This window comes from Bombus fervidus, chromosome 13 (assembly GCF_041682495.2).
Source record: "Bombus fervidus isolate BK054 chromosome 13, iyBomFerv1, whole genome shotgun sequence".
NCBI lineage: Eukaryota > Metazoa > Arthropoda > Insecta > Hymenoptera > Apidae > Bombus > Bombus fervidus.
Window position 1 is genome coordinate 10172776 of NC_091529.1, and position 27970 is coordinate 10200745.

Sequence of the window (27970 nt, forward strand, 5' to 3'; positions counted from 1 at the left end):
TCATATCACATATGCATATATATATATGAAGTATTCCATATATGTAGTTCATAGCGATTCGTTATTATTTTTCAATATTGAATAACTGAAAAGAATGAAAACAAAAGGTAGACAAGAATTGTAGCACGATATTTTGTGCGTTGTATAACACTAATTTGATTTTAAAATTTATCATAAATATTTTCTATTTATCTATAAATAAAGGAATTTTTTCAATGCATATTTGTTTTACTGCTAATTCATATATACCTTCCAACATGTTTATCAGAATATAATTTCGGTTTTGAACACTTTTTTATTTTAAATCTTGCAATAAAAGCGATAAAAAATTAAACAAATTCGATTTTAAAATATTATGTATCAATGCATCAAGCATCCTCAAAACTAATATTGTAACATATAGTATAATTAGGTGATATCTAATAGGTATTGATTGTCAGTTCTTATTTATAGTACCATAAATTTTTGGAAAATATATCACGTCAAGAGATTGTAATATTTTATAACAGCTTTTATTATGTATTATAATTGCAAAAACTCTATTTCATGTCAAATCTCTATTATGCTTGATTTAATGATACATAAATAAAATTTCAGATTCAAATGCATTTAAAGACAAAGAAATAAAATAAAAAATGGATATGTAAAAAGTATAGATGAACATTATTATGGACATCTCCCTGTATAACATTTTCTGTACTCTACCAGAGAAGGGCAAAGTTTGCCTTTTGGACCAAAGGGTTGAACTTTGACTATTCTTGTCCTGTGTTGTGCTGCTTCTCCACAAGTGGCTGTACAACGTGACCATCTAGACCATTGTGTCATTTTACAGTCAACTGAAACTGAATTTCATCAATAATCGCATTGAGATTTAAAAATTTTCTCAGAAGTAGTAGTTGCGTCTGGTAACCGTATCATTAACTCCACGGCCTTAACAATGGAATATTAAAAATAATATGTTTATTAATCAGAACTCACTTTGATTTTCTTCTACCTTCAAACTTTGGTCACGGTATATACGTCGCCTTGGAACATCAGCTTGCAAGGCTACGGATTTTACTTTTATTTAATCAGTTTCTGTAGTTAGTACATGTTAAATTAGATTAAATTATTTTATCTTCATTGTACTTACAACACAATGGATCTTTACGACATTTTCTTTTACGATGTAATTTTGTTGGACATCGTTTACCTTTACCCCTATGTGGTACCTATATTATTCAAATTAAACGAAGTTACGTACGCTTTTGAAACTGTTGCAAATGGAAAATATTGATTCGTACGAATTTTTCATCGAATAAAATAAAAAGAACATTTAACTTTCATTTTCCTTCTGATTATACAAATTTATTTACCTTAATTTCTCTTGTACTATTTTTATATCCACGACAACCTGCACACTTAGACCAACTACTCCATTCGGATACCTGACAGTCGACATCTTCCGCGTTATAAGACGATTTCATTTGACTGTCTGCTTCTATACCTCTGAATTTTAATTTCTCTGCAAGAAGATATTGCATATTGTTTACTACATTGCAAGAAACATTTATAAACCAAGCAGGTTAAACGTAGAATGTCACTAAATTGCGTTAACGTTTATACTGATAATGAGCGAGCAATTAACTGCTTAACAACATATCGAGCAAAAAATATTGAATTTCAATCAAATTACGCAACATAATTATGGCTTTTTTTTTTTTTTTTTTTTTTTTTTTTTTGTTGATAATATTCGAAATTGGGGCCAAAGCGATTCGTAATTCGATTTGCAAGACGAAGTAATGCAATTTGTTAGGTAGCATCACCATGGTGTGCTCGCTTTGTCTTCGTACTGCGTTGCCCCTGTGCAGGTATGTGATAGCTGAGAACGCTGCTGAGGGATACCTTATAGTTTTTCGCCATAGTTGACAAGTTAGTCCTTAAATCTTCTATATTTTTTTGATAAGCAAGCGTGCACAGAATAACAATGGAGATTTTGTTAAAAAACGTAAGCCATAAAACTTGAATTATTAAATTTGCTATATTCGATAATCGTCAGAAACTCTAAACGAGTTCGTTCGAACAGTACATATAGTTTTCTTTTCTTAAAGGAATTATAAATCAATGAATTTTGTTAGAGTTGAGTTATTGTTACTTTTATGATACAAAAGTATGTCAAAAGTATCAAAGTTACTTTATCTTATCATTCGAACAAGTTTTACTTCCATCGTCGATGGATTTCTGAATAAAGAAAGATGTAGCAGATAGCTGAATGACGAAGGGAAACTTACTCTGATAGCTATCGCAAACTTTTTTGCAATCTTGTTCAGTTGGAAAATTATTTTCATTTCCATCACAGCCGGAATATTTGAACGATTTACATCCCTTCTCTTTGTCGAAATACCAACGAATGATGTTACCGTTGCATCGTCCTTCTTCCTTCGGTTTCTTGCAAAATTCTGCAATCAGTTCAACATTCTCTTAACAATTGTTTCTTTATTTTTGAAATCATTTTTATTACGATTTACCCTTTAATCTTTTCTCACTAGCTTCTTCTATAAACAACGAAAATCTGCATGATTAATTGCTTCTCTTTGTTTTCGTTTTACGCGCTTTTGCTGCTTATGTTGCTTCGATTTACAATTTGATTCGTTGTTTATAAAAATGCCGCATGCCATGAAAGCGTAAAGGGGAAATTTGATACGGTTCTGTGAGAATTAAGAGGGTTTTACATCTTCGTGTTTCCTTTCAACAAGGGAAGCTTTGTAATTGTCGAGGAAATAAGTTAAGTTCTAATCCGTTCTTGGGACTTGTTACTGGGAAATTATAAGAACATTCTATGCTAGGCATCTACGAGATTTTTCGAAATATTTTAAAATAGCAAAGAGTTAAATATTAGAGGACTTACATTCTACAGCGATATCTATTAATAGGATATCATTAGACTTTTAGCGTCTTTCAAAGCTAATATAGAACGAACGTGCAAAGATTCGTATCAATTTTGTCATGTATGAAAATTGATTTTGCTCCTGGTTAGAATAGAAAATCGTTCGCTCTTACCTTCTGCTTCTTCTTTCGTGAAGTTACATGATGCGATTTTAGCTTGACAGGGAACCGCCTCGTGTCTGCATTCTGTAGGATCCACGTCATCATGGCGTTTCCAATTCTCATGGGTCATTCTAAATCTCGTTTGGGTACCGCTACCGCAGCTAGAACTGCAGGGTGACCACAGGGACCATTGCATGTAACGCTCTTCGATGCATTTCTAATTAGAAAATCAATACGATGGATGAATTAGATTTTTGATTCAATTACTAAGATTTCTGTCATTTAATCATTTAGGCTTATTTAACTTTCTTCGTAAATCTCATGGTTCAAAAGATTTTGACGTCCCAGTAATTAATTGAATTTGATTTTTAAATATGCCCATTAACAAACAATTCTAATCTTTTATGCTCTATTAATTCTTAATAGAAGAAGTTCTAGAAACAAAACTTAATTTATTATTAGCATCTAAAATCTTTTTTTTAAACTGTTACGACGAAAGAAGAAAGAGCTAGTCACTTTGTAACATCAGGAAAGAACGTATGTATAAACTAGATGGTGTCGCATATAGCGAACGTTAGTCGATTGCATTTATTAAAAGTTGAATGTCAGTGCGTAACCATAAGTCTATATGCGTGACAAAGTACATTTAACAAATGACGTTGTTAAATGAAATATGAAGTGACAAATAAAATGAATAATCTAGCACTGTGAGCAAGCAGAAGAGAAATGATCATTATTTTATAAAGAAGGCAAAAGCAATTTTGTTTCGTTGAAATATCGATTATCTAGCTTTCTTATTCATTTCATCCATTGCTTCTGACTTACTCTGTAAACGGAGAGTCAACTGATCGTTGATTTTTCACTTTTCTCGTGATTAAATCGCTCGACTTACGTGAGGATGCCAGTGGATGGTTCAGCGAGAAATGGTGCAGGTATGGTTTATAGTTACTCGCGCGTGAAACGATTATTCTGAATAATTCGAAATTCGTTAGTAATGATTCGTATATATACAGAGTGTCCTGCATAACGTAGCACTAGCATAGATACTATGTTATGCGGGGCAGTTTGTATAAAATGATCTTCAAATGTAATTATTATTATTTCTGTGATGACCAAGTTCGATAATTTGTTAATAATAACATAAACAAGCGCAATTGACAAAAACGATAGTTCGTTCTACGTCTTATTTTCACGCGTTCGACGAGACAATAGCCAGAAAGTTACGTGCACGCGTTTTGCGAGGTTTCTGCCAGTTAGCTTGCAATTAGTAAATTTTCGTAAACTATCACTGGATTCTGTACTTGCGACCATTCCTCGATTCCACCCAACGTTGCTTCGTCTTCCTCGTAATCTTCTTTGTTATCATTGTCCTCATTGTTATCATTCTCCTCCTTTTGGATAGACGTCTCGCTTACCTCCTCTCCGTTCTTTTCATCGCACTCAGAATTCGTGCAATGGTCGGTTTGTTGAAGTTGTTGGTCGCTATAGAAGGCTTTGCACTGTTTATATTTCTTGTTCTTGAAAGCCCTTGTTCTGGTCCTGATTCCGCGGCCGCAAGTCGTCGAGCATTCACTCCAGTCGCTCCATTCGTGTAGTACTTCGGACTCGCTGCATCCTTTCACCGATCTTCGCTCTCCATTGCTGTATTTAACGGTATTCAATTTTATTTCCTTGCGATAGAGATAATGCGAAACGAATTTGTTACAAGTTTCTAAATATTCTTGAATATCTCTAGCAACGTGTTTCAATATTCCCGATCATACAGATTTCTCTAGGAGAGTTTTCATAAAATCATGCTAATTACCAATCGTGTCCAAGACATTGACGTCTGTCACTTAGCGAGACGTTGCACTTGTTCGCGACCGCTGCAGCTTCGTTCTCGTAATATCTTTGTCTGAGTTGAGTGCCACGACCGCACGCTGTCGAACATGCGGTCCAGTTGCGCCATGCTGTCACTTTGCAGGCTCCTGTATACGTTATAAATTATATTTTCATTAAACTTCCTCGTTAAAATGACCACCTCGAGCAGGAAATAAAAAGAGCTAATAAAAAGAGATATATATTCTCTATGTTCGCGTGTATTTAAACTGCTGTTAGGTACCCGTATCCGTGGACGATGGCGCATCCTCTGACGCATTCTTGCAGGCTTTCTCGTAAAGCCTCTGTCGGTTCAAGTAAAGCCTGGCAAGCGGTTTCATATCTAAACCGGAAGGATCGTAAAACGGAGACTTGGAGTCGTTTGGGTAGCTCGAAGTTATCCTACGGATGGGTTCTTGAGGCTCGGTTGGCGAATCCGGTGACTGCAAACGCAACAAATCTCCTTCATTTTACCGCCTACGTAAAACGCAATTGCAGTATAAAGCAATTAAGTTACGCCTATCAAGAAATGTCAAATAACGACGATATCGATAGTTAAGCACGAGACAGTTCACATAATTGGATTATAATTTAAGTCAGTTTAAATACATTCATCAACCTCCAAACAATTCTCGTCCTGTTCGACTTATTCATTTTATCATTATAAATCTGCTTGTTTTATGAATTTCTTTTATTATTATCGTTCGTTTCCTTTGAAATTAACGAACTATCTTTGCCTCTTTATTATTGCTCAAGATATCTGTATGCGTTTAAATTTATGTTTCGCGAGGAATCACGAGGACATCGTTGAACGATGGATTCTGAAGGATCGAAAAGCGGAAATGGTGCGACGCGACGAGGAAAGTCGTTGGTCGGTCGGAAAAGCGTCGCAGGCACGATTACTTCGACGCCGTCAGCGATTTTCACGCGATCCGCAATCCTATTGTCGATTGTTAGGCCCGAGCCTGCGGTTGAATTTATTATGCGATTTTCTGCGATCGACAGCTGACATTGATTTCGTCCTCCTAAACGAATCTTTTCCGCTGGGCATCGAAAACTGCTGAAACGTCTGGGCTTTTCTCCGCCAAAGGGGAAACCATTTTCCATCGTAAACGAAAACCTATTCGTCTTTACCTGTCATTTGCAATTTTTCATTACGCTTCGTAATTTGTTTTTCTATCGGGAGCTGCTTTTCGTTTTTATTCGTTGGTAACGATCGAACTGTACCGAATGGAGCCGGAAATGGACCAAGAAAATGTTTGGAGGATGTTTTTGTGAAAATAATTATATCGTACGAATTTGCTAAAGTAGAATTTAGATCGTTTGAGAAAGGAATTTTTTTTTACCAAATAGGTGATTCCATTATCAGTGCCCGCATCGTAAGGGTACAAATTCAGTTCTTTGTGTTCGATCCAAGTGCAACTATCCAAGCACAATTCCAAACCTGAAACTCCGACGATCCAGTCCGGCGAAGGATCTACAAAATCATATTTTTCATATTTCATATTTTGATTGAAATTCGGAAAACTTCAATCGATCCATCGTAATTCCTAGAATTTTCCAGTGGAATTCGTAAAGCATTTCTAAGTTTCAAGAATCGTCACGTTGTCTAAGTATGAATCGAGAGAATTATTTTTCTCCTTAAAATTTCCTTACCGATCATCGACACCAAAGACATCAGGTGATGTTCCCGATCAACACGGAATACTGCAAAAGTTTTCCCAGTCACATTGGGATAACTTATTCCTCTGGCTTTAATTATAGTTCTGATCTTTTTACTCTGTGAAAAAATAAATTCGTAGATCGATATTTACTGTCGATATTAATACGAAAAGAAATTTACGCAAAACTAAAATCGAATTCTTATAATTCGAAACAAAGAATCGACTATAACTCTTCTTATTCTCTGCTACAGTTAACTTTTCATGATCGACAAAAGCGAATTTAAAGAAATGATATAATATTCTTGCTTTAATAATATTTACTTGACTCTTTAATTCGGATTCTAATTTCCTGGTCGATCCAAGTTCAGCCAGTTGTTGCAATCCAGGACTGGCTAGACCATCGTATTTCCAAAATCTATAATCAACCGTATGCGATGCTCCAATCACGTCTGAAAATCGAATGAGCCATCCTTTACTAGGAAAGTCCTGGAAAAATGAAAAAATTCCATTAAAAATTATTTTCCTATTAAAAGGTCTTGTTAAAGAGAGAAAACATATTGCATAGCTTATACAAAACTGTTGGAGTGTACGTTTTTAGTTTCAATTTTTCGATAATCACCAGTTGAATGCACGAATCTGATCACAATAGTGGCTCTCATTTCAATTTGACCGAATATCGAAAATCGTTGAAACGAATGCACACGAATGCGATTCTGTATTTATCGGTAACGTTTTCCTATAACGTTGTTATATACCCGAGCCACACATCGTCGCAAGTTAAAAGGAAGTTTCGTCGAACTTTCTTTCGACCCATTTTCACGTCGTAAAGTAACTTCGTCCCCCGCGACATCGATAAAACAGCATCCAGTCTCCTTATTCAGCATGAAGAATTCCAATTGGAATTAAAATAATTCCTTTCCAATTTCAACTTGTTTCGATACTCTTCGTAATTTATCAACGTACACTCTTTATTTTAGTACAACGGTTTCGCACAAAATTAATTCGCAGTCGAATTTTATATATTCGAATTGTTCGAAATAAGTAATTTGTTTCTTACACGGTGTAACGTACGTCTAAATGTCCACGAACTAAATAACTTTTTCCTTTTACCAAAACGATAATTTCATTTGTACGAATTTTTCAAGAATCTTATTTCAATCGACCAGTACGCTTATGATAATTCACACCGCTTCGATTTCAATAAAAAGAAGTTTCGACGAAAAAGAGGAAGGTCGAAATAAAAGGAAAAGGAGTTGCTTCGCTTTCGCTACTCGTTCGAAGGAGTTTCTCATCGAAGAGACACGTCGATGCTTAAACAAGAAGATCGATAGCGATTCTATGCATTTCTGTTTGTCGATTTTATTTGACAAGCTCTCACGTGCCTTAGGATGAGTATTTCTAGACCAAAGTCCCTCGAAAGTAACTTCGTACTTCGCCTCGTCGCAGGCGCAGCACTTTTTCAGAACCTGCCCCTGATCGTCCGCCTCGGCTCTCGAGTCTTGACATATCTTTAGCACTAAGTTCGGATCATCCATGTACCATGTATCTGGCGTCTCCAATATCGTTGCCCTAAGAGAAAAACAAGTGGAAGAACACGTGTTACCGGGCCCACGTTCCCGAGATTCCATTAATTCGAGATGTCAGCGTTTACCGAAATGGGCCAAGCTTTGCGTTTAAATGCATGCTATTCGATGCGAGGTAGAAAGACGCATTTATTTTTCGGTCCATTTGCCAAATCGTGCAAAAAAATAGCGAAATATCGTTCTATTCTTGCTACTCGTATCGTATCGTGTAACGTTTAATTCTGTTAAATTTTAGGATAAATTCCGAAATTGATAAATTGAAACATTTATCTTCGGAATTTTGTTCTCTTTTACAATTATTGTTTTCCGATTGATCGCGAAAAAAGAAAAAAAAAAAAAAAAAATGGTTTTCCACCGAATAAGAAAGAATTTCGACGAAGGAAGAATTTTCGTTACGTAAAATTGAAAGATAAAACGTTCGTTAAATCGTGTATTTATTAAATTACGCGCGATATTTCCTTTCCTAACGTTAATTAAAAGATCTGTATATACAAAACAGAACAATATCTCGTTGATTTTCATTCTAAAAATTCGAATAAATTACAGCATATGTAATTTAAAACGACGAGAGGAGATAGATACAAATCTATCGATACGATTAAATTCATTACTATTTGCATGCAAAAATACGTTATCGTTTTCCATGCTTGTTATTAAAATGTCCCTTCACCTGATAAATATGCAACCGCTACCTTCGGAAGGGCTGGTCCAGGCCACAGAAATCTCTTCTTTGGACATCTGCGAGGTCTCCACTACGGCGTTCGGACAATTTTCCGAGTATGTTGTCAACAACTCGTCTTGCAAATCGAAGATGCCACTCTCTGCCGTGTCATCTTCGTTTTCGGGCTCGGCGGATATCAAAAACCTAGTGAATTTTCTTGGCATGATATCCGTACTGTCTGCTTGCAATGTCACTGAAACAAAAAATTGCATTTCATCCTCTTCCTCCTTAACTCTTTCACGCAAAGAGACTTTTTTATTTTAGTCAACGATTCGTATCGCGTCGATTGCAATTACTTTTCTTCCTCCCTTTAACAAACTTCAGAAAATCGTGAATCTTTTCGTTCTCTAAAAATCTTTAAGATTCAAAGTGATCATCCTTTGCTTACAAACGTTTCTTCGAATGATCCGGCTAACTATGGATATTGGCACTGTCCTCGCACAAATTCTTTTTTATGCATCGATATCGTAAGGTGATTTACGGCAAGTCTCATCTTCTGAAGTAGTTCGTAGACGATAATCGAGGGGATTAAGATCGTGACTTTCTAACGAACAATTTTCTGCGACGATGAATGCAGATAAATTCGTTTCCGACTAATGTCGTTCTGACTTTGTGGACAGGATGGAATCTTGCTCGAACATCCGTTTGTCAGCAAACAAAATACAATAACGAATCATCGATCTTCAAATTTTTATGCGATAAAATCACTTTATTCTTGAGGACAGCGAGTACATTATGAATATTTATTTTGGATATCGTTGTTGCAAAATATATTATCGTTTATTTCCCTATTCCTAATCGAGCAGCCGTACGTCTCTGTTACAAGGCAGGAATGTACATTAGTTACCTCGTCGAAAATATTTACTTTATCGCACGTGTCACAACAACGTTGTAACGCACCGCCGAATTCTAGCTGCATACATTTTTTATTGCTACGTTAAATTCTCTGTCTCGCGTAAATTTCTGTAGAGCGTATTAAATTTTCACGGTTTGCACATTCTCGCGACTCGTCCGATTATTTTGTATAAACCTTTTTCGAAGTAAAATTCTTCCCGTTGTTTTACTGAAACAATTGTTCGTTCTTTTTTTTTTTTTTTCTTGCAACAGACGAGGCAACATCGTTGCAAACTTTCGAATAATTTAGAAAAAGAAATCGAAAAAGGATGAATGAACATTTAATTTTGTAAATAATTATGACTCATATTAGACTAGATCATTAGACTGATTATTAGGTAATAATTATTTTTCTTCGGATGGATAAGTATTAATAAAAATTGGAAAATTATTACGATTAAATGGCGTTACGAAATTTCATTCTATTTGTTCAATACTATCGATCAGTGGAAGATAACAAAGATGTTCGATTCGTTGATCTGACAATGTGTTTTAACGGAAAGATGAGTATGATGAGGACAGAATCATATATTTTCTTTACAAAAGCGTCGAAAACAACGAATTAATACAAATTTCGATCAAGCGCTTTTAGATAATTAAACGTTGACGAACATTTGTTGGGAATGGAAAATTAATGCCTTCGATTCAGCATCGAGGGAAATTAAATTGGTTGCAGGCATCGTGGTAGTGAAGCAATTGCACTGGTTTTCTTTGACTCATTCGCGCAAATTACTCACGGAACCTTTGCTCAACAATCTGTATTTTGTGCAACACAGGCGTCAAACAGTCGTGCAATAACGTTGTATAGTAGGTGTGTATACGATGTGATTCGGTTAGCGCGACGAACAGATTGATCGTAAGCTATTGAAACGAAAAACTCGTTTGGGTAAAAATTACGGAACTTCGAAGCTTCTAATTTTGCATGCTTGAATTTTTATCGAAATATAATTCGTGCGTGAACATTGAAAATGTTCAATAAAACGCTGTGATAGTGAAGTCTACAATTAACCGAGTGAAAGTGATGATTTAACGAAGCGATAAAATAAAATATTTTAGCTATAAAATACGAATTATAACATGTAAATTATTGTCGTAGCAATTACCGTCGATAAATTGTTTCGATAAAAATGATCAAAGAATTTTCTGTTAATAAAAAATAAGTAATTAATTTTGTTTAAAGTAAAGATAATAATATCGTTTTAAATCTCTTCGTAAAGAGATGTACGAGAGTTACGTTGATCGACAGGTATTACGAAGATTATATCGTCAGTGGCAACTTTTAGCATGTAAATCGACGATCGTAGCGAGTTTACAACGAGACAACCAACTTGCCGAGTTCTCGGTTCTGTGTGAATTCGAACGACTTTGCACGCACCCTGTAGACAAACAAAACTATCTTTTCTCTTCCAGTCGATTTTACTTCGTCTCGTGCGTATACATCAGAGACGTAACACGCAGATGTTTAGAGCATTTATGGCTTCCGGTATTACGGGTCTTCGCAAACTGCGTCTAGTTCACTGAATAACTCAGTCGTCACTTAAACGTTGATCACAAATATTTTTCACGCAATGCCGTGCACGTATCTTCCTCGTCGTATTTTGCTCGTTTAAAACGATCTCGTTAATCTTAGGGTTTAGTCACCTTTGAAACAAAATTACGCGAAGTACGATAAATTTTTGGTATTTCCATTGTTCTATTTTGGCTTATGAAAAACGTATGTGTATGCGTTTCTATTTAAAAGAATAGCGTAATTACGGGCAAAAATTATACTGCGTGTGACGATATGTAACGTTATTACATAAATATTTATCGTAATATTTTTAATTGCAAAACATGTACGTGCAATTATAAATAATTCTCATTTTGGAAAAGTGACTGCCTACGGAATAGCGTGCACGACAGAAATTCCAAGAACCTTTTAGTATTCGCGTCATCAGCGTGAAACTTGTTATCTACATTTCTGAGTACGCCAAATTTAGCTCTTAGGAAATTTCAGGTTAAATAATTAGCTTAAATTTTTCAGGCACAATATTTCTCAGTACCAATTACAGTACACGATTAGGAAAGTAATTACATACGCATTTAATTATTCTCGATATTAACTTTAACTTCGAACAAATGAAAATTTTTCAAATTCTTAGAAACGAGAAATCTGGCAACTTTGGAAATCCTGAACAATCTGCGAGCTTTTAACTGCAAAAATTACGAAACGTTTGAAAATCGAAATGTCTTTAAAATATCAGAATTTTTAGATGCTCCGAAAATTCGAACGAGCTGCGCAAACTTAGAAAATTTTAAAAGTGTACAAGGTTCGTAAGTCCCGATAACAATTATCGCGAACGAGGCACCGAATGATTACTTTCAACAATTTAATACAATTTAATCCGATTATAGTCTGTCTGCTACAAGCAGGTCTGGGTTAGGTCTAGGTTGCGTCTACGTTGCATATACCGATTGTCATTACCGCATTACAAAACAATTTCAACTATGAAACTCTTGCAACTTTTTTTTTAATCACTCTAATTGTACAGCTTCGTATCAGACGTTACATCTTAATAAATTCACGCAGAATTCTTTTTTTTACGAACTACTCACTTTCTATAAAATAACGTTGAATCTGCAAAATTGTTAATAGTTGAGAAAGATGGTATACCGTGAGAGAGTTGAATAAATTCTTCTTGAACACTGTCTAGACGCAATGACGTTAAATAAATCCAGTCTCGAAACTGAAAGTTGCGCCAGCAAGCAGTGACACATGACTCTCACGATCATTCTCATAACCCTGAATTAGAAGAATTAACTGGGTAAAAGGGGGGAAAAACAGAGTTAATGAAACCTTCGTCGGTGTATCGTGTTTCCCACGCTGACACGCAGAAACAAAAGGAAAGAAACTTGCTCGATTTTGCAATTGCGCGTGGAAAAAATCTCGCCTAAGGTGCTACTCTGTAATCTGTTAATGTGATTAGCTGCAACACTTCTAAGGTGCTGTCTTTCCATGAACGTTACTTTCAGTTTCTAAGCTTTGTCATCGTTGCTCCTCTACATTTTTAGGGATATTAATTTTCAAAGTTACAGCTGTGCGTTTGTCTCTTTCAATTTCGTCCTGTATAACTTATCTGCTAACTTTGATCTGATAAAGTAACAATCGTCGATATTTAATATTACATAGTTACGTACGTTATCGTCATAACTGTCGTAAGCGAAAGAAAAGTATCGGAGAAAAAAAAAAAAAATAAACGGCAGATTACCTTTGCAAGCAATTTTCAAACCAGCGGAGCATGCGATCTATTCGATGTCTCGAGAATTTAGTTGTCACGTTGCTTTATTGCTTCTCCGTTTACGTCTTTAGAAACCCTTCGAACGTAAATCGAGGAGATTTGTTGTCTGCGCGACAAGGTTTAATCGAATTCCCGATAATGTGAGTTCGCTTCATTATTTTTTTCCTTCTCTCTAGGCTGTCTTTTCCTCCGATGTTTTACAATTCTTTTTTCTATGCGATCGATTAAAACCTCTTCAATGTGAATTCAACGATTCTTCCGCATCGTGTTTCTCCTTACAAAAATTGCCTTTGTGAAATGGCTGTCTTGATATACTGGAACCGTATACTATCATTTAAGAAGTTGAACGATTCTCCAAAAGGAATCGATACATTTTATCCATCTTTCGTTCCGTATACATATTATAAAATAATAATTAAACTTAAGGTAACATCACAAAGTAGCAACTTCATTTAAAACATCCAATTTCTCACACCTTTTAAATTTACGATTCTCCGGCAGCTTCCATTGAATTAACCGGTAAGTTTCATTAATCGCGTCAGTTTTATCCAAGCAGATCAACATCGGGTAAGCTCTTTAATGACTGGGGGAAGAATAATAGCAGCACGAAGACGTAATCGCAAATAAGTTTTCTCGATGACCGTATAATCTAACGAAACGATCGCTCTCTATCATTTTATCGTATTTAAAGTTTAATTAAATGGTTGAAGGTTTTCCCTCTGTCCGACAGCCTGTAATTAGATTTAGCCGTGGCAGTTAAATTACAAGCAAGCTTTCGTTATTATTTATGACTCCTTCGCTTACGTCGTGCAATAAAGAAAGCGATACAGAGAGCGATGAATAAACAAAATGAGTATATGCGAAGCTTTACGCGTCGATAAATAATAAAAATAACTTTTTCTCTGTTTTATGATTCGATAGGATTTCTGTACGATGTATGTAAGAACCTGTTGGGGCATAAGTTAAGCGTTCGTTTAAGCACAAACCACTATTTGTCGTTTTCCGAGTACGGCGTTAATTAACGCAACAATTTCAGCTTTGATTACATTTTTACAGTTTCTTTGATCGTGAATAATTTGGAAGTGACGCGTGCGAAACCCTTCTGTTAAGCGTGTGAACGCTTAATATTTTGCAAACGAAATAGAAAGAGTGGAAGGTTTTAATTGCGGTATGGAAGGACTTTGCACCGCGTCCTTATTATTCGTTAGTCTTTTTGTCGGCGGAGAAACACAGAAACTGAATTCGAGAGATGACCATAAAACACATTCCCCGCTTTCTGTACACTATTGTCTTTTCCTACTAAATTGAAATTGCTCCGAGGTTGAAAAAGGAAACGGAACCTCTTTCCGCAAATTCGCATCATCCTGAACTCGGTTAAATATTCTCAACGTTACGATCGTTTGTTATGCTTTCCAAATTTTTTACTGACGCGATAGTCTTTTTTAATGATATTGTTCGTAGTTTTTGAAACACAGGGAGAGAGAGAGAATAGTTATTAAATTATCGAAACAAAATGGCGAGATGCACGTGTTTGATTAAAAAACAATTGATATTCGAAAACGACTATTTACAGGTACGAAAAATGGTAGGAAAATTTTATCTATCAACGCGTTTTTCTAGAGTTTCAATAAAAAAAAAATCGAATTCTGTCTACGTGAATGTTTTCAAAGTGGAGACTAAAACATTTAATGAACGAAGGATAAATAAGTTATACCATTTTTTTCAAAGATTAAAAATATTTGCATTTGAAATATCAATCAATTATATCATTGGGAAGCGTAAATGTTATATATGTACATACAGAAAAGATAGGATATTGTATATAACTGTGGAAAGAAATATTTTGTTTCAGACGTACATCTTTAATTTTGCTTGACATAAATTTAGAAACCTAAAATCGTACTACGATTCATGGTATTGTAATAAATGATTCAAACATAGTGGACGAACTAGCTTCTATTTCGTTTAAGTAGATCAAAAGATCAAATAGTAGGTAATATTTCACGAGCGTAATTTAAAATTTAACGTAAGAACGCTAGCTTATAATTTGAGAATCCTATATCGTATGTTTAAAAATACTTTGTAAAACAATTTTTTTTTTTTTTATTAAATATTGCCAACAAATGTCTTTCGAATTACACGAAGAAGCAGAGTAACCTTTCGGAGGGAGATGCGTATCACTGAGCGATCTGTAGAAATGCCAAAGAAGTTTTGGATAGCGGCGACGTGTAAGTACGTGTCAGAGTGTGATAATTTCAGAGAAGAGCGAGCTAAATCGAGCTTTGTCAGAGTCGGACAGTTGTGAACTATAAATCGTCAACGATTGCCTCGAGCACGTTTCCGAGGAAATTCGAATTTTTCACAGCGGGGATATTCCATTAAAAGCTATCATTGTCCATTGTTAAACTTTCCTTATTCAAACCACCACCGATCCATCGAACAAGTTGGCGAATGTTAAAACGAAACGTTTGGAAGAAAACATGGTACGTAATAGACGACGAAACTTTAATTCGACAAATTCGACAAAGCAAAACTTTAAAAACAGAGAACCCTGGATATTTTCAAACGTTTTATCATGCACTATCTATCGTAAAGTCCGATAAATTTATGACAAAATATCTGGATCTCGTATATCGCTGGAATCGTTTCTAAAAAGAGATTCACTTGCACCACTTTTCCACGAAGACCTTTATATACTGCCGATGCCGATTTCCACGATACATTTACAGCTACGAGTCACGAACTCTGATAGAATGCTTGCGCAAGCGGAGGAAAACACTCGATAAATCTGAAGGGGATTCACGCGCGATTCTCTTCTCAACGATCCGTCTCCGATTCCACGGCGCCATTATAGTTGATTCGATGTGACTCCATTCGCATTCGCGATTCCGACCTGTGCACCGGTTGCACCCGGTGCATTCGTCGAACTGCATCCACGAGCGTGTACTTGGCACCTGGCTCGCGGCCAAACTGTTACGTAATGCATTAATTCACCGACTCGTAGGATTTGCATGCGTTAGTAACCGTGGGGCGTCTACGGTCCACGTTCACCGGTTTAGTTTTCGATAATTGCATCCAGTGTTCCGCTCGATGACTGAGACAAAGTGGATTACCGCTACAGCGATCCGACTGCTTGATGTTAGAAATTTTGTAAATTTATACCGAGTCGCTTTACGTCTCCGCAGATTCCAATAATTTTCCTTCAAATATACGGACGAAGGATCGTTTCTATATCTTTTTTATCATACATCTTTCGTTTCGATTTTAAGTTTCTTAGCATGTAAGTTTTATATTTTAATGGATGGTAATTGCCGTATTAATGACGCGGTGTACACGAACATTAGGTCCCGCTATTAAAAATATAAAGACTGACGCGGACGAGCGATGTGACGTTGTTTGCGATAACGCTGCGCTGCACGACGGGTTAACATTTTTAATGGTGCAACGCACACGAGCGTGTGATCCGGCCATTAGAGATATAAAGCAGTCAAATTGCACGGCGTTACCAGTGCGAACGACGGAAAAATTGCGAATTAGTCACTCTGACTAGTTTGCTAATTACATTGTTCGAAATATAATCCTGCCCGGTATAAATCCGTTCAGCGTTACTGGTGCGAATAATACGGCGGAGAAACTTTGCCAGAAACCATTCGAATCCTCGAAAAACTCACCGCTGAAAATCAATATAAATTGTATAAAAATTCACCGATTCTTTAGTTCGGCTATTTTGCTAATTCGAACGTACAGAGAATAGTCCTGTCAAATCGTAAAGCGTCATTGCCGAGAGATCGGTACTAAATACGACCCCATGCCAGCGATTAATCACGGAGGAGACACGCGAACACGGTTCGCGATCGATCGTATGTAATTGACGGCGAACCTCGCGGACATGGCCACTGCGAATGAAGAATGGATTGAAACGTGTCGATGTATTTCATATTTGGTTGATTTTTTGGGAGAGGCGCGGTGATAGAAAGCCGGTGTTACTAGTCGACAGATGTAACGGATGAGAATATGCAGAAAGCGAGGTATAATTGCGATTGTTGAGAGATTGAATGGAACACAGATGTGGCCAGAGAGGCGAAGAGGGATAGCCGAAGGGATGGAAGAGAGAGAATGGGGTGGAGTTTATGGGAGAAAAGGGATGCGAAGGTGAGCTTGTAGGGGAGGAAGGTTTTACCGAGTTTGCGAGTGCTGGCTGATACAGAGATTTCGGTCGTAGAATAACGCAAAACTGGAGTTCTAGAGAGGAACGAGGTTCCAGTTAATGATCATAGGCCGTGGATCTGTTTACGAAAACTCATATTTATGGAACAGAACTAAGGTATAGAATTTTTGCTCCAGAGAAATCCGTTTCCCTGTTAAACGAAGATCGCAGAAGGCAAATACGATAAGCACTTTTCTTCGCTTTAATTTTAATGTCACTTTATAACCAAACAGAAGAATTTTAATATGACATAATCGAGAAGGAAAATAACGTTCGTACCGTGGAATCGATCGACGATGAATTCGCTTGAATTTTAAAACTGCTTTCACGCAAAAGATAGGAAATGTGACTTATCGTGTCTCCGCCTGTGGTCGACAAATATAATATTTTCTATTCGCGAAGCTCTCGACTAAATCCCTGTAATTTCCTGGCGAAAGCAGCCCGGATTTGACGTCAAATTTAAAAAACGGGGACATCCACACCTTGCACACAAATTACACGCCCGTTTTTTATCGTATGGAAGACAGTTCTCGACGAGCGTTGAATCGCCAGTGTGCCCTGAATCCGCCGGTATCCCGCATAAGGTGACGATACGTTCTAGGTTCCTGGGTTTTTTCAATAATTGCCGTCATTATGGTCGAAGGAAGCAGTTCGAGAGAAATTTCTTTCCTTTATTCTCCAAGGTCTATTCAGACGTTGAACGAAGTGCTCTTGCTCGAGATATATCGAATGGTAGGACTAGACGATTGATAGCTTACGGTGAACGAGAATACGGCGAGTATTAAATTTTCACTGAAATCGCGTTGTTGGCATTATTTATCGCCACGAGGGAAAAACGTGCCTTTTTTTAATGGAATTAGTTACGATGATATATCGTAGTTATTGCAAGTTGAAAGGTCTCGTTCGCCTTGGAGTTTCGTGGTCGTTAATTGTTCAAAGTATAAACAAATTTCTCCACTTTTCGTTCGTTACCGTTTCCGTTCATACGTTATTTTTATCGCGCCTAACGTAACAAATTCTGGAGAGTCTCGCGTTATCGGAAATTCGATCTTCACGATGCTATCTATAGGTGATGTTCTACGTAAAAATTTGTTCGCAGAGAGTTCGCGATATAATTAATTAAACAAAAGTTGTACGTGTTACCAAATGTTACAAAGTGGTATGAACGAATTTCTCTTTCTCCGCCCGTTAATTATAATATACAAATAATTATTTTTGAAAACATCGCGCTCGAGTAATTTTCCCGTCGCAATCGTCGAATAAACAGTAATTTGCAAGCTGGTTCTTCGGACCGCGAGCCCATTCAACTATTCAAAGTAGTCGCGAAGAGAATTAAAACTTCGAAGCGACTCGATTCGAGTCCACCTTAACTTCTCACGACAAAGTTCGTTATTTCGATGTCGATTCGCGTTTTGATCAAACTATGCGTGAATGAATTTTTCCCAATTCCCTCCACATTCCAGATGTATATCACTTAATTGCTTCTTCCAGAACACTGTCGAACAAAACGAATTGAACGATCGCACTCGTTAAAGACGAGCAGTTTCGCTTCTGCGTTGATCAAGTATCGTCGTAGAGTTCTAAAAGTAAAAGTAAAATCACTTAACAAAATACTACTCACCAGTGTATTTGGTATTTGGCATGTAGGAGAAGATCATGTCCGATCGGTTGAACAAGGTGATAAATAGGTGGTATTTCTCTTCCGCGCTGGAACGAGGCATCGTTGTGCCGTCTATGAGTCTGCTACATTTTGTTGCACTTGTGCTCGTTACTGCAGCCAACAGCAACAAAAAGCTGCGGACGTCCCTTAAGCTTTTTATTCCCTGCGAAAATGAAGCGCAAAATTAAACTATAAACTTATCTTGACAATTAAAAACGACCGCTATTATGTTTTGAGTTACGTTCACGAAATTAGCGGTTTAGTAAGCTTTTCGCCTTTGTGGAAGCTACGAGCTTCCAAAGAACCTATTTATGATTTTAAGGATGGATGTTTGAAAGCGAATCCAAGCTAAACGTTGAGACAGATTACGATACCGTTAATTGTTTCGTCGTTACTTTAAAGCATGTACAAAGCATCCGGAGTTGCAAAACATATGGTCAATGAAAAGACCGAAATGATAATTTCAAGGCGTTCTATTTCCACTTTCGAGTAAAGTCTCCTTGGAATGGCGCAAGCGAGAAAATTCGTAATAAACGACAGGACTGAAGATGACATCCCGGTTAAAACTTTCTTCCCTGGCTGTTGTTTCGATTAATGGCCATAATGGCACGTACGATTCGGTTGGAAATTGGGCTAGAACTGGCGTAGTAAATAAGAATGATACGTCATGAGCGGGATTAGGATTGGAAACCGATCGACCCAATTTATCCACCAACACCCACATACAAATGCTGGCATACGGCGAGTTTTCATTTCACGTGAATCGAAGGGACATCGTTTCTTTCTTCTACCCGCTGGCTATAGTGGAAAAACGAAAAATTCCAACTATCATTTCGCACGTTCTCCGCTCCATTGTATTCTCTACACGTGGCTAAATCTATATAGAAAAACAATTCACGCCATTTCTTTCTCTGGATATTTCTTTTCTAATGGAAAAGGAAATTTCTTTCCGATGGAAAGGAGAGATATGGCGGCAGAGGATTTAATTCCAGTGAAAGTTTCGTGTTTATGTATTCGCCTGGATTTTATATTCAAACTTATCTCTTCTTTGTTAGAATAGGAAAATGAGACGAGTAAATCGTAAGATCGTATTCCTAAAAATTTTGGTAAAATTTCACATCTCGAGATAATATTCTTTTTATTCCATTATGAATCTTTATAAAAATATATATTTTCGCGAACAAAATCGAAGAAATTGAATGAAATCTAGAGATTCGTTTCGTTCTTTAAGAATGTTAAAGATACGCAAGAAGTTTTAATTTTTTGTATACGTTTGAATGCTTTCGCGCGATCCGCTAGCTTATGTGCTCCATTCAATCGACCGATAACACGATTTTCTCTTACGTAATTCCCAAGGCTCGCGGTATCATTGACGTTCGCCTTCGTGAAGATCTTGGCCGTGACGATTGCAACGAATCCGTTTACGTGGCCGAGAAAGAATCAATGTCGTAACAACATTCGATGAATTATAACAGACAACGGGCTACGAAGTAGAAACGCAAAATATTTTACGAAACATTTCTCAAATACCTACCAACGTTTTCACAAGATCTTCTGTTCCACCCTTCTCCGATATTACTGTACGATTTTCAGTTTAGAGACTCTTAAAAGTTATTAGCTTCGTGTTATTAAATTATTTAAAAAAATATTCTATCCTAATAAGCTTCTTTAACGTCCTTGATAAATGTTATTAAAGATACTCTTGCTTACTTTCCTCTGCATATTTGGAAAAAATGTATTATACATCGAAGGAAGAACGAAGCGTTTGATTTACGTTGTAGCATCAAAGACGAATGTATCGTGAAAGGAGAAGCAAAAGTTTAAAAAATTCGTAATATCGAATAATTTCTTGTAATTAAAAGCATTTCCTTTGAACCTGCGTTTTTCGATTATTATAATTTATTATTCTTCTCGCCGCTTTTGCAAATGGAAAATGACTGTGTCGGAATTTAGTCGTAATTATATTTTGGCTGTAGGCAAGGAGGAAAGAAAAATTGCCTTTAACTTTGTTAAACGCAACAAATTCGACGCAGGCAGCAATTTTCACATTAACTTGCGTAATGCGGATTAATGGAATGCTTTTCGTAATGCGTTTAGTACATTAGGTGCTGCTACGTCATATCGAAGTAAAAATATATAAGCCAGGAGAAAAACCCTATTTATCGAACAGATTTACATAATAATATCAACCATATGAATAGTAATTTATGGAAATGTAATACACGCGCGAATTTATTAAAAATCCAAAAATGTTTTCGCTACGTTAATATGCAAATATCAGTTACATTATTAACGTATTATGAAATGTAACGGTATAACTATGTCACACGTTACCACGTGTCTAAAAACCAAAAGATACGTAAGAAGTATCCTATATTTTAACGGATTAAAGCGAGCCGCAAGAAAGGAAAATATCCTACGTCTATCCTCGATCGAATAAAAGGAAAAGATCGAAAGAATTCTATCAACGATCAACGACCTACGTTTTTCCTCGAATTTCCACTAACATCGGCAATCGCCGCCAATATACTGCGAAATAATCACGAATGAGACGAATAGATTTAATAATACCAGCGTAAAATAGATTAATAAATAATCCGATTATCGCACCAGCTATTTAACGAGGAACTTGTCGTTTCAATGAAAACAAGAAAATTGGCAATACGCCTGTACTGAAGATCGACAATTTCCTTTTTTGATATCCATTAACGTCAACGACCGTTACAAAACACACTGGGAAAATGATCGCGAAACAACGTATAAAGTTGTAAGCTTAACCAAGATATATTAACCCCGGTAGAACACGGCGACAATTAACCAAATCGATTACTCAACGTTCGCGTAATCGCGCGATAAAAGCCGTCGCGACGACGGGATTTCCATTTTGCCAGCAGCGTTACGTCTCGTTAATTACGTAACGACGTCGCATTGTGCAACAATGCAAAATTCAGCGGATCTCGCGGAACGGGCCGCAGCACGAAATGTCACTTTGCCGGATGCCGGCTTCTATTAAATTAGAATACGAATATTCCGCGGCGAAGCACGTGAATGCCGGCCAGCCCGGCGTCTGCCCACACGTGCGAGGAAACGTGTGCCTCTACTACTTCGTCCGGCTATGCACGTACACCAGTTACTGGCTGACTCATCTTGGCAAAGATACAGCGCGCCATCAGACCGAACGATTCTTTTCTCTTTTCTTCTCGCGCGTGGCATCATACCAGTGAACAGTTTGTTACATATACACAACCTAGAAAATTCGCGCGGTTTCTTTCTCCCGAATTTTTCCTCCGCGGTTGCTGTTAAAACGATCGATGACGCGATATCGTGATTTCTTACGAATTAAAAATGGTCAACGGTGACGTAGCATCGTGCTTCCTGACGAATTGAAAATAATATCTACCGAGCAAGTGATAAAACTGTCGAGGAATCAAGGATGGCTGATCGAGCATGCGTTTTTTCCACGTTCTGATGCTTCTGTAAATTAGAAATGACCGTCAACGAGTTTTACGAGATAAAAAGCACTAGGTTGCTCTTCTTCTTTCAAGTTTTTATCAGAGTTTATATTCTTTTAAAACGATGGTAAGTAGAAAAGAAGATAGAAAGAGCAAAGGTAACGGAGTTAGGTGAAAGAGGTATCGAACGCATGTGGTATTAAAATACGGTTTTACGATCTTTTTATTACGCTTATGCATCATAAACATAGGAAAACTAAAACTATATCGAACGATAAAGAAAGAGAAGCTTTTCGGTGTATCGTTCTATGTTTGGAAACTGGCTTTAAAATATCCATCGATAACGACGTTATTTACACGTAAATGCAAATTTGTATTGTGCCGGTACGAACGAATGCGGCAACAAAGATTAATTGTTTCGCGTTGCTTTTTAATATTTTATATCGATTATCTGCCTGATCAGTTATACCCATTATCTCTACTCATTTCTTTTATGAATACCTCGTATAACGGATTAATTATCGTTTCTTCCCTTATCCGCTCTCAAACCATTAAATTGTATCGCGCTCTATTTTCCCTGCCACAAAATATTCTTAATTTCGAGATTACGAGTCGTACAAGTCCTTCCAAACGCTTTTCATCGTTCGATCGTACGATTCCAGCGCAATTAAATCTCTTGTGTCCGATAAGGGCGAATAACAAGCGTCAAGCAACCATAAATTCACCGTGTCTAAATATATTGGCCGAAGACGATACATATAGGGCGGGGTATTTGACTCGATCTGGCATTCTGCCATTCACGCTGCATCCTCGACCGCAGAGTAACGACAGGAATTCAAACAATACCTCGTGTTGAGCCACGACCATGATTTTCCTGCGCGTCGCGTCACTATTCAAAAGTTTACGCAACTCTATTCGCAAATTCAATTGGCGTGTTCGATTCTGGTTTCATTTTTACTAAGCGATTCGAATCGAAAGGTTCGCCCAACAGATTGATCCGCTTTGTCTCACCTTTGTTCCCTGAACTATAGCTGCGATTATAGCGCTTTTAGCTCTAAATACTAAATACTAACCGAAAGTGATTGAGAATAGTTTTGCACGCGTTAAAGATAGTTTAGCATAGAACGATTTCTCCCGCGAGTCAACTCTACATACGATATTGGTTCGTAATTCGGGCAATAAAATGATAAATGATATAAATTTAATGAGCGTTGGCAGTAGAAAAGGTAGAAATTGCGAAAGAAAATCGACGTACCCACTGGTAATATTCGACCTTTTTCACTGGATTCGAGGGTAGAACCTATATTATCCCTATTATACGATAGTAGGTGAGGAAATAAGTTTGAAGGGCGAGCGAAGTGGAATAAAAAAAGAGAATAGGAGGAGAAGCTTGGGGGATTGCATCGAGTAGAATGAAACTGCGAAAGACAGATTGCGACGACCGCCAATACGTCATTCGAATGTCAATAAGTTGGGGGAGGACGTTTTAAACCTCTAGAATGGTAGTAATTTTCGTAGAAATTTCGCTATTAAATTTCAGACCAACGTCTCTGAGTCGAACGAAGTTCCGAAAACGCGAAGCTGATATTTACGAGAGAATAATTTTTCATTTTCAAATAACAAGAGTTATTTGGCGCAGCAAGGACTGTTATACGGTTGTAACAATTTCTTTGCGTCTCTTTTGTGTTTTTTCTAGAACGCTCGTTTTCACAGCCATTGCTAGCAAATAAATATAGACATATAGTACGTTGTAACGAAAAATAGAAATGTCCGTCATATCTGGTGAATACATTCTTTTGTAGAAAAAAGTGGCTACCTCCGCACAATGGTATCTATTGTAACAAACATTCCTATTCAAAAAAATGCTCTTTCAGTTCTCTATTTCGGTAACGTCAACGATCATAATTTTTATTAGCCCTGCTATATTTATCACAAAAAATTGTAACCGTACGAGTTCAACAAAATCTTCAGTTTTTTTCATTTTATTTTCTACACTTTTGAAACTTTCGTATCTATCGTTGCGTTCTCTTCGCGTTTTCCCTCTTTTATTTTCATTTCATTCCGTTTCCTTCCTCTTAAGAACAGACATTTTCGTTCTGCCGTATGATCCGTAACTTCTATTCGAACAGGCACGCGATTATTTGTTGCTCGTACTGCTATGTATTATTGCTACTTTTGTTGTTAACGAACTGACGGCAGTAGCGTGATTATCGTTACATCGTTACAGGTTAATAGCGCAACGATACAATCAAGCGTTGGTACATTTATACACGTCTATCGCTGGAAACGCGCAGCTTTTTCAGATGAAAACGGATATTCCAGCCAGGTCGAATAATACACTGATTGCGTTTGCTTTTCCTCATGCGGCCTGCGATCGACCGCAGAATTTAAAGAGCGTATGCTCGGTAGAACATGAGAAAGAAAAAGTTGTTGCCGTGGCATTTGGTAAACATTGTTTGATAAAGATTTGAGAATAGAAAACAATTACGTTGAATTCGTTCGTATTCGCGAACGTAATAAATTCCTATTTAAACATAATTTTTAACTCTTTTATGGTTTTCTATAAATTTTTTAAATTGTTCTAACTCCAAGGTACGACCAGTTCTTTCTGTAAGCGAAAGTTGTATCATCTTGCGTAACTTTCCCGAAGAGAATCGACAAAACGTACAGGAACACGGTTTCCCTCTAAAATGATTGATGAACGCGATCAAATTGTTCGAGAAAACCAGCAACTTCACCATTTTCTACCATTTTCTACCATTTATTTAGGACGCGGCTTTTAAAGTTTGAAAAAAAAAGTTTCAGTTACAACGTCGGATATCGTCGCAACGTCGTCGTTTCTTTTTACTTCTACCTCCTCTTTAACACAACTTCCATCTTCTTCGACGTAGAATTTCTATAAATTCTGACCACTTGAACCTCCCTCGACTTATCGTACGACCTGTCTTCGCGGTAAAAAATTATTTCTTAATACTTAATAGTTTTTTACAACAGCTCGTATTTCTTTTTCAACCTTTTACACAGAATTCCATCTCCATATTGTACGAAACCGTACATGTTCTTCTACGATATTTCAACGTTTCCACATTCCCTACTCCGCTCGCTAACTAAAATTTTACTCGGAACAAGCGAACAAGTAGAACGAGTCTTTCCTGTTCAATCTTTACAGAACTTTTAGCAACGTAGCGAGATTGTTGATATATTAATTCGAACGCCAATTATATTTATAAACATCACGTTGCTTCGACGTAGATACAGTGTTACACAGATACGAAAGAGTGCACTCCGCTATAGAAAGTATCTCTGTGAGTCATTTCTGGGGTCATTACCAGTTTGCACCCTTGTTGCCCTCGTGACCTTTTCTAGTAGGCACTTGGTAAATCGTGTGCATCGAACGAATCGATATTCGCATAGTGTCTTTGCGCGTGAATGATTCCGTTAAAGCTGATTTCGCAAACGTTCCCGAGATACGATCGATGCGAATAATGTACCATTTGTTTCTGCGAGAATAAATATTTGGAAACATACCGACAGATTAAAATATTTGCTAAAAAGAAGTTGACAAAACAGACGTAGAAAGAATAATTGATAAAATAGATACTACATAGAATATAGGAAATGTTTGGATATTTAAATTAGACGAGCAACGATCTGGTTACTGCAAATTTTCATGTTAATCTGAAATTTCATAAAACTTTGCAACATCTCCGTTTTCACGCGCTTGAAAACATACAAGCGTAAGATACGAAGACGTACCATCGCAAATGTATTTCAATATAACGCGACAGTGAAATGAAACGAGGAATACAACTGTTCGTTTCATCGTATTGTATCAACATTTCCCGTCGGCAATATACATAGATCGTACACAAAGGGATTGTATCGTTTATTACATTCGCTCTTAGTATTATCGTTCGATACATTTTTAGCAACGTTTTCATTATTTTATTTGTTTAAGCCGAGCAGAATATAGATAACAATTTTATAAATTTTATCAGCTTAGATAACAGCAAAGTATGTAAATGAATTATACTTTTATCCAATGTATCATTATATTTTATTATATATATAAATAACGAGAGGAAAGTGTCCTTAGCTATGGCAAAATGACACGAAGTAACGGAAGATTATCATATCGTACGAAAAGATTACTTTCGACTATTTAATTATAGGTAAACAGATTAGAAGGAATAGAAATTTTGCTTTCGATAATGCTTCATAACTGCTTTTTGATCTTATCCTTAATCTACGCAACGTAATGATATTTCATAGATCAACCTGTTTATACATAACTATGTTATCATCTTGAGCAGTCGTTGAAAAATCGTTCAATTTCTTATATAAATAATTTTACCGTAAAAGGTATAAAAGTTTGGTACTCACCATCATGACAATTGGAATGGTTTGCACACGAGCGTAGAGAACACGTGGACCAAACTTAAAACGGTTGGTTTTCGTGCTTCATGTCACGTGTGTTAAACATAATCGAAATAAACATTCGAAAGATCCGTCACGGACGCGAGTCTCTGGCCAACTGACTGCGTCTGTCGAGGCGCGCTAATAACAACTCACCACTTGCGCAGACTGGCTGCGCAGTGCGTTTCAAAGGAGATTCTTCCGCTAGGGTCAGACAGCACACTCCATATGCGTTCCTGTTATTTCAACGCGGCTGGTTAGAAACTTTTTCTACTTCCGTTTGCATTGATAGGAAAGAAAAGTCAACCAGATTCCTTAACTGTAAGTGACTCAAAATTAACTCGAAACGAAATTTCGTAAAGTATCAAAAGAATTTAAAGTTGGATAAAATATTGTTCTTTGGTCTACGATATTTTATTATACGATACGAGATCGTAATTGTAATATTACAGAGATAATTACAGAGTTTGTTTGCGCGTTCATTCGTTAGGAATAATAAATTAATTTATTACAGAAGTTTAATAATTGCTTATATACGGAGGCGATTATTCCGGATTGAATTATCATTGCTATATTTACTTTGAAAATAAATGCAAATCTATCTTGGTTTGAAATAAATAGACCATGTATACGCGTATATAGCGAGGAAATTAATACATGAATTAAATTATCTTTATGGCAAGACAGGATCGTAGATATTAATTAAGTATTTTTATTACGCGTATCGAATTGTTCGTATTTCCTATTTTAATAAAAGGTGCGATAAAGTGATTTCGTATCGTCAATTTTGAATCATCGAAGGCCGGACTCTGGTTGATCAGCCGCGTGTTCAAAAATAAAACATAGGCGCCACGATAATTACCAAATAATGTTCTCGCAGCGAAACAGACGAAAGAGTTCAATCGAGTGCAAGGTCGGCCTTTATTGAGTAGTATTTTAAAAGGTCTAGAAACGTCATGAGTTGTTTCAAACTTTTTATTCCCACACGCCGCTGTCTGTTCCGACTTGAACGTTGCTTTGAAATATAAATAAAAAATAATAACTCGTATTAATAAATTACTTTACATTAAGCGCATATGCATTTTCAAAGAAAATAACAAATCTATTATATTTTCTTGCGATATCGATTACTTTTCTATAACCTATAGCTAATTTATTAATTCATTAATTCATTATTCATATCGTCAATTGATAAATTATTCTACGATAGA

The 27970-nt window shown here is 36.6% G+C and overlaps 1 protein-coding gene and 1 long non-coding RNA gene across 4 annotated transcripts; both read right to left on the minus strand.

The window, feature by feature from the left end:
• Window positions 1-44: 44 nt before the first annotated feature.
• On the minus strand, window positions 45-27890 carry LOC139993541 (spondin-1). Of its 3 annotated transcripts, none has more exons than XM_072015366.1 (18): window positions 27622-27890; window positions 26727-26995; window positions 18853-19054; window positions 8802-9045; window positions 7931-8117; window positions 6870-7034; window positions 6541-6664; window positions 6231-6361; window positions 5129-5327; window positions 4832-4994; window positions 4443-4668; window positions 3040-3244; window positions 2271-2438; window positions 1806-1928; window positions 1356-1504; window positions 1133-1211; window positions 979-1047; window positions 45-842 (listed from the first exon to the last, which is right to left on the minus strand). In XM_072015366.1, the coding sequence occupies exons 2-18, from the start codon at window positions 26730-26732 to the stop codon at window positions 667-669; spliced, it is 2616 nt and encodes an 871-aa protein (XP_071871467.1). In that variant the 5' UTR covers window positions 26733-26995; window positions 27622-27890; the 3' UTR covers window positions 45-666. The 3 variants fall into 3 exon arrangements, with proteins under 3 accessions (XP_071871467.1, XP_071871466.1, XP_071871469.1); XM_072015365.1 differs by having other exon boundaries at window positions 4329-4668; window positions 27622-27888; XM_072015368.1 differs by lacking the exon at window positions 1806-1928 and having other exon boundaries at window positions 4329-4668; window positions 27622-27879.
• On the minus strand, window positions 9062-14657 carry LOC139993555 (uncharacterized). The gene is made up of 4 exons (XR_011801405.1): window positions 13498-14657; window positions 12995-13295; window positions 9585-9668; window positions 9062-9533 (listed from the first exon to the last, which is right to left on the minus strand). It is a non-coding gene; the product is annotated as an uncharacterized lncRNA (long non-coding RNA).
• Window positions 27891-27970: the final 80 nt, after the last annotated feature.

Coding starts and splice junctions, on each gene's coding strand:
- LOC139993541 (XM_072015365.1), bottom strand. Junction 6,362..6,540: donor GTCTTTGGTGTCGATGATCG/GTAAGGAAATTT, acceptor ATGATTTTGTAG/ATCCTTCGCCGGACTGGATC. Junction 1,929..2,270: donor AGTTTGCGATAGCTATCAGA/GTAAGTTTCCCT, acceptor AAAAAAATATAG/AAGATTTAAGGACTAACTTG.